Source organism: Caretta caretta, chromosome 11 (assembly GCF_965140235.1).
Source record: "Caretta caretta isolate rCarCar2 chromosome 11, rCarCar1.hap1, whole genome shotgun sequence".
Classification (NCBI taxonomy): Eukaryota; Metazoa; Chordata; order Testudines; family Cheloniidae; genus Caretta; species Caretta caretta.
Window position 1 is genome coordinate 38,628,205 of NC_134216.1, and position 17,321 is coordinate 38,645,525.

General features: G+C 39.6%; 1 protein-coding gene across 1 annotated transcript; it reads left to right on the plus strand.

The window, feature by feature from the left end:
• Positions 1-6,056: 6,056 nt before the first annotated feature.
• G6PC2 (glucose-6-phosphatase catalytic subunit 2) lies at positions 6,057-14,958 on the plus strand. The gene is made up of 5 exons (XM_048869927.2): positions 6,057-6,274; positions 6,621-6,730; positions 10,705-10,816; positions 12,023-12,138; positions 13,286-14,958. Exons 1-5 carry the CDS (start codon positions 6,057-6,059, stop codon positions 13,795-13,797), a joined length of 1,068 nt encoding a protein of 355 aa, XP_048725884.1. The 3' UTR covers positions 13,798-14,958.
• The last annotated feature ends 2,363 nt before the right edge of the window (positions 14,959-17,321 follow it).

The window sequence follows — 17,321 nt, forward strand, 5'->3', positions numbered from 1 at the left end:
CATCTAAAAATAGACTCTTAATAGCTAAAGTAAATGAGAGATGGCAGTGGGTAAAGAAGGTTCTTTATGTCCATTTAAATCATACCTTCTTATTTGTTAAATCTACTTGTTATTTTCCACGTGATTTCATTGACTGCACATCATAAGAATATGTTTGACTATTAAAGCTCTCTTCAGCAAAAACTTGAAGGTAAATAGGTTTGACCAAAGCCTCCACTGCTTTTTCAGCTTGACTTGAAAAGTCCAGTGAAGTAGGGCACCAATAGGGAAGGGCACAGTGCCTTGTGTGTAGCTGCTTTTGTTTCCAGAGTTTAATTCTGTAGTTTCTGTAACATTGATCATCTGATTATCATGTGGAGACACTGAATATAAGTGGGTAATAGGGATTTCAAGCAATTTAGGGATTTTTCAATGTGATTCATAGATGTCAGGGAGCATAAGCCTGTTTCAGATAAAAGGGAGTTTCTAATAATTGAGTCTGTATTGTATTCCGGTGATAAAGTAATGAGTTGTTATCATCTGGTGACCTGATCAGATTTTAATTCACAAGTCTAAAGTGTTATGGTCTCCGTTAACAGCTGGAGAGAGAATATTGGTTCTGACTACAAAGTCACAGCACAAGTTGGTATAATACATTTTTCCTACAGGAAACCTCAGTGCAGCTGTAATGCTTGTGTTTGTGACTCTAGTATGAGATTCATTGGCAGAGCTGTGTGGAGTAAGCTTGCTAAGTCCTGGTTGTGCCTCTGTCCCATTTTTATAGTCACTAAAATATACTAAAGTTGTGTACCATTATCTCTCTACAAATATATATAAATATTACACACACAAAATCTTTGTTAAAAGAACATTATGAAGACTGCACAATCAAGCACTAAAAATTTAGCAAATGCCAGAATTAAGGCTGCTTGTGCAACGTTAATTCAGCCCCTTTGTGCTTTTTCATTATGATGCAGGCTTTAATTACATGATCACATACTATTGTTTCCAAAGAGTGCCTGACTCATACAGTGCATAGGATAGACAGTGCTCGCTTAATGAGCATCTATGAAATATTTTGTTTTCTCCTCATTGCTCAGTGTGTGGTTTTAGGCCTTTTTACTTCACAGTCTTCTAACCAGCTCAGAACACAGAATTATTAATTAATTAATTTTCTCCTTTTCTATGGCACTCATCATTATAATAGCTGAGTGCTTCACAAACAAATAATTTCTCTTCACAATGTTTCTCTGAGCTCAAGTGAGTATTATCCCCATTTTACAGATGGGGAACTGAGACACAGACAGATTAAGGTCAAAAGTATCCATTCATTTTTGGACCCCATATGAGATGCCTAGGACCTGATTTTTCTGAGTCCTTAGTATTGTATAGCACTTTATATATTCAAAGTCCAGCTCCCATTGACTTCAGTTGCAGCTGTGAGAGCTCAGCACTACTGCAAAGCAGACCAAGGGTTTCAAGTCAGGTACCCATAAAATGAAGAACACAAATTAGTGACCGCCTATGAAAAGTTTGTTTTAAGTGACTTGACTAGCATCACACAGGAACTATGCAGCTAAGGTGACCAGATGTCCCAATTGTATAGGGGTAGTCCTGATATTTGGAGCTTTGTCTTATATAGGCGCCTATTACCCCCATATTACTGTCCCGATTTTTCACACTTGCTATCTGGTCACGCTGTCCATGGAAGAGACGGAATCCCAACCTCAGGGCAGCATTCTACTGCCCTAACCATCAGACTGTCCTTTCTCTTCATGCAATACCTTGCCTCATTCCCTACACAACTTCCAACTTCTGCAACAAATGAAGCAGGGGTCCTACAGACAACAACCATCACTAGTCAAGCCTGATTCATTTTAAGTAAAATTTCAAAACAAGAAATCAAAATATTTTGTTCCATTAAGGTCAATTTGCTGTTTTTCAGTTTTTTCAATTTTATTTTTAAAATGTCAAAATCAGCATGTTCCTGTGGAAAGTTTTGATTTTGATGAAATGGCATTTTCCAATGGAAAAACATTTCATTGGAAAAATTTGGAACCAGCTCTAATTCTAATGTATACGTGAAAGGAGGGTGAATTAAAGTTGCACAGGCAACCTTAATTTTGGTATTTTCTAACTTCTGAGTGCTTGACTTTGAACCTTAATAATGTTCTTTTAAAATAGTTCTGTTGTGTGTGATTTTTAAAAAGCAAACTAAAAAAACAGAAATTCCATCATGTGGCATCATACTGACACCCAGATGGATCTTCACGGAGGATTGGAACCTTTAGATCCAGCACACAGACCTCTGCTGCTTAAGCTAACAGAGTAACTGATAGCAGTAGTAGGTTGTTTTCCTCTGTGTGGACCAGCACTAGAGGAGGATGGGACACTTTGCTTTTAGGTTTTACAGATATGTTGCTGGCAGAAGAAGAATGGTGAGACTCAGTAATTTTGGGTTTCATTCTAGGCTCTGGAGGGGAGTGTGCTCTAGTGGGCACAGAATTTTCTGCCCCTTCCCTTGCCCCCACCCCCCACTTCTCCCCCAAGCATGACTTCTTCTGCCCTATTCCCTCTAACCTGTCCCTGTCCCAGTCCTTTCTTTTCCCCATCCTTGGCTCTTTGTCCTGGTCCCATTTTCCTCATCTAGCCAGTCCCACTCTCCACATCTCTGGCTTTGCATCCCAGTCACTGTCTTCTTGCCAAGCAAGTCCTAGTCTCACCCCTCCAGACTCCCCATCCCAGTACCAGTCTCCTTGCCCAGCTATTCCCAGTTTCCCCCTCCTGGCTCCTCCTCTAATGTGTTCTGTCCCACATCCTGCCTCTGGTCATGCCCTCCTATTCCACATTCTTTGTCCCCACTGGATCCTAGTCCCAGTCTCCCTTATTAGGCTCATCATCCAATCTGTGCTTCCCTAATTTTCCAGTCTCCTTGCTCAACCAGTCCCAGTCCCCCTACCATCTAAACTCCCAGTCCCACTTTCCCTCATCACCCAATCAGCCTCCAGCCCTCCCCCTAACTCCAGGCTCCTTGTCCCAATCTACTTCCCCCACCTCCCCCGTAGGTCCGCTTCTTCTTCCTTCTGCATTTGAATGCAGCAGCTTCCTCCTCTTTTGTTGCCTGAACCAAATGGAGGGGGGAGGGGGAGTTATTAATAGGGTGACCATATAGCAACTATGAAAAAATGCGACAGGGGTGGGGGGTAATAGGCGCCTATATAAGAAAAAGTCCCAAAAAACGGGACTGTCCCTATAAATACGGGACATCTGGTCACCCTAGTTATTGAGAGTACAGTAGAAAAGAGCAGGAGAGACAAAGGTCCCCTGCTCTTTATTCGGTGCCCAGACCTGGCATGGTTTGCAGGAGGCCAGAGTTGCAATTACAGGGAAAGTCCTGCTCCTCCCTGAGCTGTAGCATGCTCAGTGCATAAAGAATCTAAGAAGTCCCTACTGAGCATGTGTGAAGTACAATTTTTCAAAAGCCTTATAACTTGGCCAAATTTGGTTGGATTTTTCACAGAGATGGCAAAAGGAATATCCGTGACACTAAGGCCGCCTCCTGCTGAAGTTCAAGTCCGTGCTCCAAAGCATGGGGTAGCTAGAGCTTTCAAAACAGAAAGTCACCAGCATTTTTTAATATGGGTAAAACAATGTATTTCTCCCTAACCCTGTTCTCAGAAATGGTGGAACCATTTTAGCTGAAATTTTCCAAAAAAAATATTCAGCCTGAGGCAGACACCCAGCATGGAAAATTTTCAGGTTTGACAAATGTATAAACCATTGAAAACAGGGTCTTATAATGGGAAGTGCTTGGCAACCTTACACGGGACTGGTAGCGCATAAAAAGAGCTGGTAAGGGGAGGCTGGATGGGTCAAGTTTCACTTCTGAATCCAGCCAGGATTGGTAAATGACTGCAAGTAAATCAGTTGGCGGTTTCTGTCTAGTAGACGGGACCAGATCCCCAAAAGCCCTTCCTTAGTCACGTCTGTTGGCATCAATTGGATTCTGCGGGCAATCTACACAGAAAGATCAAGAACTCAGTGGCTATGAAATGTGATGTGCCCTCTCATTCTAGAAGTGGTCTCTCAGAGCATGGCTGAGGCACAGTGGCAAGGCAGTGTGGTAAAGGCTACTCTAGTGTGCCCCTGCTGGACCTTTTTTAGTTCTTTAGGGATATCAATTTCAACAATATGAATTCACTTGAAAAATAACCCAAAACCTCAAAAGCTAGTAATCAGTTTAGGAAATATTTTAAAGAAATGTCTTAAATATCCTAAATGTGTCATCTGGTGAAGAAAGATATTACATTTATTTTTTAAAATTAGGGATGGGACTGAACCAAAGTCCTCTATCCAAAACATAAACTTGGATTTGAATTCACTGCTTGAACTTCTTTCTAGAAAGGACTGAATCCAAGCACCTTGAACTTTGATTTAGGCACAGATTTCAACCCCACCCTATTCCCCATGTGTGGGAATATTGGGATCTGGCGTTTTAGGATATGTCTATACTGTGATTTAAAAAAACCCCATGGCACTGAGTCTCAGAACCTAAAGTCTAGCCGGCGGTTCTCAAACTTCATTGCACCGCGACCCCCTTCTGACAACAAAAATTACAACACACCCTGTGGGGGGGTCCTAAGACTTAGCCTGCCAAGCCCTGCTGCCTCGGGTCGGTGGGCCAAAACCAAAGCCCAAGGGTTTCAGCCCCAGGCAGGAGGGACAGGGGCGTGTAACCTGAGCCCTACTGCCCAGGGCTGAAGCCCTTGGGTTTCAGCTTTGGGCCCCAGGCGGCAGGGCTCGGGCTTCAACCCCAGGCCCCAGCAAGTCTAAGCCAGCCCTGGCGACCCCATTAAAATTGGGTCATGACCCACTTTGGAGTCCCGACCCACAGTTTGAGAATCACTGCTCAAGCCTGAGCCCAAATGTCTAAACTGCAATTTAATAGCCCCCAAGCCAGTTGCAGCCACTTTTATTGCAGTGTAGACATACCCGTAGGGTCCAAACCAATGCTTACTGAAGTTAATGAGAGTCTTTCTATTATTGATTTCAGTGGGCATTGGATTGGGCCTTTAGTTCTGCCTATTCATTAGGTACGTAGATCAGATTTAGAGTTTTGGTTCAGGTCCACTTTTTGTTTCCTCAGAGAAAGTATATATTTAAACATTAAAAGCCAGCTTCTGCAAAATATTACTTGTTTAAGATCTACTATCCCTTTATTGCATTCATGTTAGACTATACAAAAGAATTCAAGGATGCAGAAGGTTATGCTTGAGTTGCTTTGGCAGAATAGACTGCATAGCCCCTGCTTTATCTTCTGAATCACTCCAGTCAATACCATCATTATTCTGTGTTAATTCATACTAAAAAAATCCATCCTCAATGTGTCCTCAGTTAACATGGTATCTTGTGTAAAGATATAAATGATTATTTTTTCAACTCTTTGGGAAAACTATCACTTTAGAAAACAACCTGTCACTAAAAGTATTTTTTTAATTTATGTCTGCTGTTTGGATTTAATCACAATTTAAAACAAGTGCCGTGCTAAGTAATAAATACAGCAATATAGCCACATTCTATTTCAAATTAAAATGCACAAATTTAATGACTCTTCTGCTTAGCCCAATTAGTCATGAATTCTTTCTAGGCTTTATAAGGGCAACACTTAATCAAGCATACAAATTACTAGTGTCCGTCCTTCAGAGAAATGAACTGTGTTAAAATTCAAGCAAACATTTTCCAACTGTTCATACAAAGGGTTGCATAAGACAGTCATTGTGTTGCCACAAAACTTTCCCCATGATTTGCTGCTGATCAGCATATACTTCACCTCTTTTACTCCAATTAAAAATTGCAAACAGAAAAGCTTTCCAGCGCTAACAGACCCACGTGTCTCCTTATAGATGTGGAAAGTCACATGTTTCAGGAATGGCCAGACACCCCAGTCTGGTACAATATAAAAGCAATGTCAGTCATTGTCTCTCATTTTTAATAGCTCTCCTTTCATGGTTCTAATTTTGCCATTAGGAATTAAAGATTACAGGGACTTTCCTTTTGGTATAGTGTAACCGATAAAGATGGATCTCCTTCATAGTAATGGTGTGCTTATAATTCAGCATTTACAGAAGGATTACAGGTCTTACCAGGACTTTCTAAATTTCATGTCACAAGTAGGAGATCCCCGGAATATATTTTTAATTTATTTTCCTCTTTGGTTCCAACTTAACCAAGTGGTTGGTACTAAAATGATATGGGTGGCAGTCATTGGAGATTGGTTCAACCTCATATTTAAATGGTAAGAAGTTGTGTTTCTTTTAAAACTTTGTATTTTTTGTGACGCAGGTTTTTAGCAGCTTCAAGATTACAATACATCCTCTAACCTATAGATTTACCTATGTAGTTTTGCCTTTTAAATATAAAATACAAAGTGTTTCAAAATTCAGGTTTAACAAAATGAGGATGTGTTTACAGTGACATTTTGGTAAGCAAAGAAGAGCACAAACAAGCATTTGTATGATTTTTCTAACAATAAAAATGTTCATGTATAGCATAAGGTGAATTATCATGCTTTGTTTGGACCTTTCTACTCAGAGATCTTTTCATTGCATTTGTATAGTATGTACTGTTCTCTTTTTCGTTAGGATTTTATTTGGCCATCGTCCATATTGGTGGGTCCAAGAAACAATGATCTATTCCAATCAATCGAGCCCATGTCTTGAACAATTTCCTATAACATGTGAAACTGGGCCAGGTAAGGCATGTTTGTGGCTTCAGTGTTGCACATATTGTAAGTATTACTTCAGCAAGTAGCAGTCAGTGATAGTGATTATACTGTAAATTGATATACCTGCTAAAAATCAAGTACAATATGCAGGCACCTGAGCATCAAAACACATCAGTAGAAACGTAACAGAGAACCTAAACATTATATAGAGCTGAGACTACCTGGTCTGCGTATTTTGTTTCAATGTCTTTAACCTATGAAAGGCATCACTTTAAAAATTATAGTTATTACAGGTAGCAATGCTGGAGGACTGCCCTTCCAATAATTACTTTACAGCCCCAGAAATGCTGAATCACCTGTGTTGTAAAGTCATTCTTGGAGGTAGCTCTGCTGCAAGTGACAGCAACTTGCAGAGGTTTATTGAAGATAAGTAGAGCCCTAGATTTGTCCTCTTCAGCATATCAAGTGAACAGGTGAAATATTTTGATATCCAAGTATATATTCAAGTAAATATTGCCCAAGAGCACTCCAGATTAGAACAGGTGACTCTTATGGAGTTTGAGGATTTCTGAGCTACTGCAGCAATTTTTAGGGTCACAAAAGTAAAACAAATTTGTGATCCCTGCTCTGATATTTAAATCTCTAATCCCTCTAACCTTCTCCTCCCCGAAGCTATTTAGTTTTTTTTTAAAAAAACAAACAGCCACCTATGTTCTAACTAAAGGGAAGCCTGAGTTATCTGTTCAGGATAGAACACTCCACTTCCCTCAAAGCTATAGGCAGGTACAAGAGAATACACCATAAATGTGAGATATATAGATATAGATATTCCATTGGATTGTTTCACTGAGCACCCTCTCTGCCTCTGCTTTTACTTCTTTGTTAAGTGGAACGTAAATCCAATGAACTTTCAAATCCATGAAGTTTGAAATTAAACAAATTAAGCTCAGACATTCCTACTCTAGACTGGATTTTACATGTTTACACAGCTTTAATTATGGCTCTTGCAAAATGGATTTTTTCCAATATATGAGAAATGTGCTGTAATTGTTATTAATGTGCTTTGTGATTCTACCGGCTTTCATATGGATAGCAATGCTGCAATTTTACTCCTCTTTGTTAGCAAGATGCTGCATCATAATTTACTCTAATTTTGAAGAAGAGATTTGAGCCCTTGTGATTGACCGTTTGTTTACTACTTTATGTGCGGACCTGCTATCAACTGTTAGGGTTGTTCTCTGTCTCACTTGATCATGAAATCACTTGGGGCTCAACCCAAGGTGCTAAGAGCCTCCCTCAGCTCCTTTCAAGTGACTTCAGAACTGAGGGCACTCATCCCTTGCAATATTGAGACCTTGGTTGCTTATCAATTAGTGTGTTTCCACATGATTCATTGGAACAGAAGGCCTGTTTCTTCCTGTTTAAAAAGAAATTATTTCTATTTTATTCAGTATGGCCTTTTCCAAATTTGTTATTTAAAATGTTTAAATATGTAGTTTAAATGAGAAGACTAGAGCAGCAGATGTACACTAACATGGATATTTAAACGAGCAAAGTAGAATAAATAGTGAACAACACAAGGATCGCAGATAGCTTGAACTAAAAACCTGCATCTGGACAATCTCAAACTTTGGGGTAGAAGTTCTGGAATTTGAATTTGGATCTAGGTCAGAATTTTGCAGCTGGCTCCAATGAGCTGAACCAAACCCCTCGATCCAACCCTCTCACAAATATTGGTGGAGTTTCAAAATGTGGATCTAAATTTTGGACTTTAGGCCTATCTCTAATAAACCACATTGCATATGCGTATGATAAATACTTTCAGATGAAAGGACTGACAATAGCAAGTAAAAAGTGTTTTTAAACACTGAAATATGAGATCATAAGTTGGTTTACCCAATAAAATGAATTCTAATCCTCAATGTGTCCTCAGTTAACATGGTATCTTGTGTAAAGATATAAATGATTATTTTTTCAACTCTTTGGGAAAACTATCACTTGAGAAAATGGAAAGTGCCATGCAAGTAGCTTTTGAAAGAAAGAAGGAATGAAGGAATCATGATCAAGAATCTCCTAGCCAAGTCCAGAAAAGGTGTGTAGATGGCATAGAAATCAATGTAATTTTCATTCTTAGATGCACTTTTCTACCTTACCAAGCTATCCCATACCTTTGTGAACTACTTCTGAAGGGACTGGTCACAACATTTTCTCAAGTGACAAAATGATTTCCACTGCCTACAAAATAAGCCCTACAAACTTTTCTACCCTTCTGACTGCACAAGAAGCCACGTTGCATCATCTTAACACATACAGAGTCAGATTATCTGCCCTGTCTGCATCTCCCCTATATGGGTTTTCCTGTGGCATGATGGAGTCCCCAGTGGGGTTAGAGCCAGCAGAGCCAGCTCTAAGCTATTTCTGCAGCCCCCAGCCCAGAGGGCATGCTGGGACTGGGGAAGGGTGTGTCAGAGGTAGTGATGTGAGGAGCAGGAATGGCAGGAGCACAATGCAGTCCAGTTATATTCAATGGGTGCATGGATTTGGGGGACCGTTCTGAGCTGACACATGTTAGAGACACCTTTAGGCAGTAGCCTCTGAACTACTCAAGCCTGCACCAAGCTGAGGACCAGTGAGAACTGGGGAGCCATAACCTCCCTTCACCAAATGTAAATCTAATGAAGCCGAGAGTCTGAACCCTGGTATCTGCAGAGAGAACTGCTATAGTAATTTTATGAATTATTTCACTAGCAGCATTCCATTGGAATTAGAGTTTTGGTCAGCTCCACCAGATGTGGGTGAAATCCTCTGCATCTCCACACTGCCTTCAGTATGCTTGAGAATAGCTTCTGTTAAATTTGGGTAAATATCATGGCACATAATAAAGCTTTCAATATGCAGAAGTTTGTTTATATTGAATCCCCCATTTGTTGCACCACTATAGAGTACTGTTAATTAATTCCAAAATGTTATAGCATTATTTCATGAGAAGGGATCTATTGAAATCTTTTCCCATACCAATTTTCATTCAATTTTCAACACTTTTGGTATTGTGTCAAACTGAGCATAAATAAGCCCCTTTCTTCCAACATAATAGAAAAGACTTTTCCCTGTTCTTTTGAGGATCTACAGAAAATATGGCTTCTTAACTGAGGAAACAGATAAAATGACAATTTGGAAGGGCTATCTGAAGTCTGAAATTGCTCTATTGTATTTTACAGTTTTTTGATACAAGAAGATCATTCCCTGCATCTCCCATATTGCAATATACACCTGTCTTCCATCTTAGCTGTATTCTGTATACTTTGTGGCTCTGTTCATATCAGCACTATTATACAAAGTGCTTTTGCTTTCTATCCTAGGAAATTATCAGACTAACATAGAATTACTTCCCTTAGGTTATTGTAAGGGTAGGCTGCCTTCCCAATATCCATCGAATCAATGTCTGTGAATTGTGCCTGACATGCCACAACCCACCATAACTGGGGTTCTAGTATTCATAAATCAACATCAAGTTCAAGAAGTGTCAACCTGCCCTCTAGTGCCATTGCTTATGACATTAAGCTTGTTGTTGCTCCAGATGTATTTGTAGCTATGGCTATAGAGAATGCTTTATTAGGCACCATAACTGGAACATATGCAATGGATAAATCCAAGCCTTGTGGCACCTTTGTTTTTTGCAAAAATCAGATTCATTAACCTATCTAGTTAGCATATTTTCCTCTCAGCATCACAGCTCATGTTTAACTTAAGGTCTGTGAGTTATCTGCTGCTTTTCTTCTGATAAAGATCTGGAGATCCTGTGGATAACTTTTCTGGAGACTTCATGTAGACAAGACAATCTGACCTAGCTTATGAAAAGCCATCAAGGTCCCTGTAGGTTTTTCATTTTTTACTGTTTTGGGTTCATTAATTGTTTGAATAACTGACAATGATTCTTTTTCTATATTCCAAACTTGTATTAATGATTTTTAAGTTAAAATATTCCTTTTTTCTTTTAACAGGAAGCCCATCTGGCCACGCTATGGGATCTTCTTGTGTCTGGTATGTAATGGTAACAGCAGCACTTAGCTACACAGTGAGGTGGAAAGATGAATCCACAATTACACTGCACAGGTCAGTCAGTTTCTGATATTCTGAAACCTTTATTTTGGTGGATTTGTAGATTTAGTTTAGATAAACATTATTATAGCAAATATTTGTAATTCATTTTTGGCCCACTTGACTTTTAAATTGTTAACATGTCTTCATTCTTATTGGTTTTGGACAATGAATTAGAATAGCAGTTCTCAAACTGTGGGTCAGGATCCCAAAGTGGGTTGCGATCCCATTTTAATGTGGTCGCCAGGGCCCAAGCCCCACTGCCCGGGGCCGAAGCTGAAGCCTGAGATCTTCAATCCTGGGCGGCTGGGCTCAGGTTACAGACCCCTAGCCCAGGGCTTCAGCTTTGGCCAGATTGCCCACCTTGGGCAGTGGGGCTTTGCCGCGCCTCTCCCTCTCCTCCCCCCCCCCATGCGCTTGGGTGGGCTCAGGCTTCCGTACCCCCTCTTGGGGTCACATAGTAATTTTTGTTGTCGGAAGGGGGTCGCGGTGCAATGAAGTGTAAGAACAGCTGCATTAGAATATAGAGAAGATTTAGACTTTTCCTTAGGATGACATCTAATTAACTCACTGCCATTGCATTAACACAGATCTGAACCTGCCTCCTTTAAACACTATGGGAGTGGGACAGGTCAATAATGTTGGCAATCCTGATTTATATTGAGTGCCTTTCTTTGTCTGGTCTACTGGTTATTGCATTAAATTTACCACTTTGAGAATGGTCATTCATATTTTATTGTAAAGAAAATACACATAATATTGGCAATAGACAGCATGTTACTCAGTTTTGTGTAAAGCTTATGACTGGTTGGACTTTTTACCAAGGTTGAAAGGATTGTTATTTGACTTCATGGATCATGAGTTTAATTATGCCTTCATGGTGAAAAACACATGGAAAAATACATCTGCCACTTTAGCTTTCCACTGATATCTTACAGCAAAAACAAAGCATCTGATCTTAGATCCTACAGTATTAGTGTCTGATCCTGCAGTCTTGAATCGGGCAAAATTCCATTAAAGTAAATGGGATTGCAAGATCATACCATTATTCTGACAGTTTTATTTCAGTATCTGGCTCCAGGTTTTGATCATCTGTCTCTACACTGTTGAATTTGTACCTCTGGCTGCTACAGATATGGAACCCAATTGAATGACGCACAATGAAATATAATATTTTGGATTTTTAAAATTTCATGTATACAATTTCTTTTTCTTTCATAGACTTACCTGGTCATTCCTCTGGAGTGTGTTTTGGATTATTCAGATCAGTGTGTGTGTCTCTAGAGTATTCATAGCAACACATTTCCCACATCAAGTTATTCTTGGAGTAATTGGTGGTAATATTGCTTATTCTTACTCTTTGCAATATAAATACATAATCTGAACATTTGTTTTAAGTTTAAAAACAAGTCAAAGTTAAAGGCTTTTTATCCTGAGTCTCTAGAGCTGCATGTGATGTCTGGGGAGACTAAGGGTTTGAATATATTGTTATTATTATTTTATTATTTTATTATTTCGTATTTATCATTATGTATTTGTATTTCTGTGGCATGTAGAAGCCCTAATCATGGACCAGGAGCCTATTGTGCTAGGTGCTGTACAAATACAGAACAAAAAGAGGGCCCCTGTCCCCAGGAGCTACAATCTTAGTATAATATAGCCTTTGGGTAACATTTTCAAAAGCACAAAAGTGTTTTAGGAGCCTAGTCCTTCCCCCCCCCTTCCTTTTTTTTTAAAGGAACATAGACACCTCGAAGTCTGAGTCCCGTTGATTTCCTACGAGGCCTAGGCTCCTAAGCCCCAGGTCAGTTGTAAAAATGGGATTTAGGCACTTTTGAAAATGCTTCCTTTAGTCACTGTGTGATCTCAGAGTGATTGGCACATTAATTCCAGGGGCACTCCGTCTGCTACTTTCCATGTGCAAATCAGCATGTTTAGCGTTGAGCCAACAGTTTGAAGCTACTGGGGTCCAGCTCCGTTCCTCTTCATAGCCAGGAAGGGGGTGAATGAGGAAAGGGAGAGAGATGAAACACATCTCCCCCGCCAGCACTATGAAAGAGGGAAGGACCAAGAGCATAGATAGGCTTGATTCACCCCTGTGAGAGTAGGGGGTTGCAATCTGCATCCCTTTCTAGTCGTGGGGTAGCATCTGAAGAGTATGAAAAAGGAGAGAGAGAGAGAGAGAGAGAGAGACTGGCCTGTCTGGGTATGCTAATGCAGGGTTTATTAGTGAAAAAGTACACGTCTCTTCTGAAACTGTGGATCTTAGCATTTAAAGTAACGAGGTAGGCCCATTATTTTGACTTGGCAGTTTTGGAGATGAATGAGGTTTTTGGGTGTACTATAAATGTGGAAAAACCATACATATTCTTTTTTTTTTTAGGAGGTTTAGTTCTGCTTTTTAAAGGTAGGCCCTAGAAAGCAATTCTTTTTCAATATCCAAGAGCGCAGTGCCCACTTTAATATTGCATTTCTAATTCCCAGGAATGCTTGTTGCTGAAGCATTTGAACATACCCCTGCTATCCAGACAGCGAGTTTGAGAACGTACATCAAGACAAATTTGTTTCTCTTCATCTTTGCTCTTGGCTTTTACCTGCTTCTCAAACTTATTGATGTTGATCTTCTATGGTCCGTTCCAAAGGCAAAGAAATGGTGTGCCAACCCAGACTGGATAAACATTGACACAACTCCATTTGCTGGACTGGTGAGAAATTTAGGTGCACTCTTTGGGTTAGGTCTTGGCATTAATTCTGAAATGTTCATCATGAGCTGTAAAGGTAAAAATGGATATAAGACGAGTTTCAGGCTACTGTGCATAGCTGCTTCTTTAGTTACCTTGCAGCTGTTTGATTTTATCAAGTTACCCACACATACAGAGTATTTGTTTTATGTTCTTTCTTTTTGTAAAAGTGCAGCCATACCTCTTACTGTAGTTGCCTTGATTCCATACTGCATACACTTATTAATGAGGCCAACTGAAAAGAAGTTAAATTAGATAAACTTTCAAAATAGTCTGAAAAAAGGTGGGTGCATTTAGATACAAGTGGCATTCTGTAACCCTCCGCAAAGGTAATTATTTTGGTACTCCGTTCTGAACAGTGGTGGGTGTCACTATGTGTTTGATGTGCTCCCAGTAAGTCCCATGCCCAAAAGCAGTACATCCAAGAATGACACTGCCATGTCAGAACCACTGGTTGGCTTGCATTTTGACTTCATTCCCAGGATTTACAATGCAGTATGGCTGTCTACACCACTGCGGGTATGCACATGTTTTGATGCGTGTTGGGATTAGCCAAAGCTTGTAGATTTTCTAGTTCTTGTACACTTTCAATTAGATGGTGCTTCATCTCCCATATCATCATTCCACTTTCCATTTTATATATATAAATGCTGCATGTTAATCTGCTGGAAAATTAGGTGTGATAAAATCACACTAATTTAGCTACATGAATACAGCCATGTAGTGTGGTGAAGTTCTGCATAGTTTGCCAAACTTTAGATTTAACTTAGTGTTTTCTGAGTGAAGCATCTTCTGACTGAGTCAGGAAAGAAGAAGAAATTATTTTTAGAAAGATTCATCTGAAACAATGTAATTTCATTTCTAGGGCTATTGACAGAGCAGATAACTTTGTACTGACATGTTGCTTTTTGTATTTTTCTTTTAAAAATAGCTAAATGCAAAATCTTGAAATGAAAAGGCAATAAATTCTATTTACTAAAACTACTATACATTTAACTTTGTGGAAACTTATGAACATAGCACATTTAAATCAGTGTTATTTGGGTATGCATCTGCACAGAGTAACAACTGCAGAAAGTCATACAGTGTGAATTCATGTAATCTCAACACACATCCTAGTGTGTTATGCATGCTCCTGTCTTTCAAATGTAAATCAGTCTAATAATCTCATTTAAAGAGTACCAAACCAGAATCACTATTTAGGGGTGCAATTGGTTATGGTAATTCTTTGTTGATGTACAATGAAAAAGTGATTCAAGAGTAAAATATGAGACGCTTGTATGTGGCCACCTTTGTTTGCCCAGCCACAGAGATAACTGTTATTATAGTAAATGTAACAAACTCATTTGTGAATTGACTATGCTGATTAATTTGCTGTTGTAAATATATAAAGCCAATTATATCCCTTTTTATACATTTTAATGCATTTCTATCATTGCACAATGACTTTCTACAATTCATACCCCATGTAATTTCCAGGTGCTATACTTTTTCAGAGCACAACTGAGCTATATTATATTGGTGCCTTGGATAGGGTTTTCAGACCCCACACTAAGGCCAAGGGAAGGGCTGGAGCAGTACTGAGCCTGGAAGGCTCCACCTCTCAGGCATCTTGGCTGGGGGTTAAATTAGATGACCCTTGCGGTCCCTTCTAATCCTATGGTTCTATGATTCTACTGACCAGCATGCTCCCGGGGAAAGGACTGATATAAAAGAAGCTCCAGTAGCCCCAGGCAGGAGGGAGACAAGAGGGAAGCCATTTCCTGAAGAAGTACCATATTGCAGCAGCAGGAGAAGAAACCTCTACTAAGAGGATCTGGCTGTGAGTCTTCCCCCCCTTGAAGCTACCCAAGAAAGAGGTAGAACCAGAGGCAAGGGCTGACCTTAGCCTGTGGGAGTTCAAGGCAAGGACTTTAATTTAACTACTTGTACTCCATTCCCCACTTCCTATAACCGTCACTGTGACTTCCATGTGCCCCAGTGATCTCTGGTTGCTGCCACAGCCTTTTGGGACTATTGGAAGCTGGTTTAATTTAGAACTGGCCTCAGAATACTCTAACTTACCTCTGGGGACCAAACCAGTGGGCAGACACCTTTGCCCTCTCCTCCCTGAGTTGTGCTATGCACTCCTTGGCCTTGGTGGAGGCTCTGGGACTGTATATTTATACAGACACGCACAACACATTTTATATTCTCTTGCGCTGGGTGGAAGGATAATAGGGAAATAATACTGCAACAGCGAAAGCTTACTATGTATTGATTGAATGCTACCAATGTGCTCAGTGTTATACGAACATTAAAGATGACATAGTCAATCTCACAAGGAACTTGCTATCTAATTCAGACACTGTATCTACTGCTTTTTAGAGACATGAACAAAGGTCAAGTTCCTACTTGAACTGCTTTATATTCTGTCTGCAAGTATCTGAAAACAACCCAAAGACAAGAAGAATGTCAGATATGCATAAGAGCTTGTATGTCTGCACTAAGTGCTTTATTTAGCTATTTACAAAGCATTTTCCTCTTCCTTAATGCAATGTCAGTAATTTAGTCATCATTTGTGACATTTCAGTGCAGAGTGAATAGTAACAAAATCTAGGCAAAGCTGCATGAACATCCTTCAGCAGTCAGAAATAAAACCTCTAAAGAAAAGTGCTGGAACTTAATGTGAACTCAATTTGCAAGGCATGAAAGGCTCTATCTTGTAGCCCAAAATCCTTGAAATACTGCTTATATCACAGGAGGAGACATTTTGGTTTCAGATCCCAATATTCACCCCATGTTAACTGTGCTTTCTATAAAATTGTAACAATAGCCTAAGGTCATTATAATTTTATTTTTAGCCATGTAGAAGTAATAAATTAACAGATTGGACAGAAGGAGGTTATTTCATGAGTGTTATAATTATTTTGCACTTGGAATTTGATAAATATGGAAATCATTTTAGATTATCCTAGGAACACTTAATATTTGGGTCTTTCATGCAAAGAGTATCTGTGACATTGGATGGCAACTTTTCTTGGTTCCAGAAATTGCAATTTTTCCCAGTAAAAGCACATCCAGTATTTAGAATAGGCACCAGTGCATAGGAAAGTCAGGAATGGATTACAACATACAGGGATAATCCATAACATTACTGTATTCCAAGTACTGATGCACGTATTCAGGTACTCTAATTTATCAAACACAGTAGGTTCCAAATACTGATTTGCCTTTAAATATTGGATTCATGTTCGGTTTCGGAGAGTACAAGGCAGGGTTTTTATGCATGTCCCTATCACCAAAGTCAGTGTGGTAACTACACTGTAGTTACAATGTGAATGAAAAATAACTTCAGTTGGTTACAAGGTCTAATATGCTTACTTTGGTTTGTAACAGTGTGCATGGTAATATTAACAAGAATGGAAATTTTCTTACCCAGTCTTTTCCATTCTTCTAGCAGCGTCTTTTACAATCATCCTACATATGAGCTATTTCCCTCCTGCCTGCAGCTTCTGGAGGCAATTCAAAGCTATAGTATAGCTTGCTCTAGCCATGCTCCCTTTGCCAGCCTACTGCCAATAGATTCATTCCAGAGCAGTGTAAAAAAATAGTTAACAGCAAAATTATTAGTAACAGCAAGGTTATTATTGAAGCACCACATACAGCACCCTCCTGCTGAAGGAGGCCTCTGCAAAAGACAGAAGACAGTGTCTGATAAAGATGTGAGCCAATATCCGTGTCACTGCTCTGTAGTGCAACAACATGCTTTTTCAGCCCACAAGGTTGCCATAGATCTG

Excerpts from the sequence above, each read along its gene's own strand:
- G6PC2 (XM_048869927.2), top strand. The coding sequence starts at position 6,057 with ATGGATCTCCTTCATAGTAATGGTGTGCTTATAATTCAGCATTTACAG. Across the intron at positions 6,275-6,620 it reads TTCAACCTCATATTTAAATG|GATTTTATTTGGCCATCGTC; the intron begins GTAAGAAGTTGT and ends CTTTTTCGTTAG. Across the intron at positions 12,139-13,285 it reads TATTCTTGGAGTAATTGGTG|GAATGCTTGTTGCTGAAGCA; the intron begins GTAATATTGCTT and ends TCTAATTCCCAG.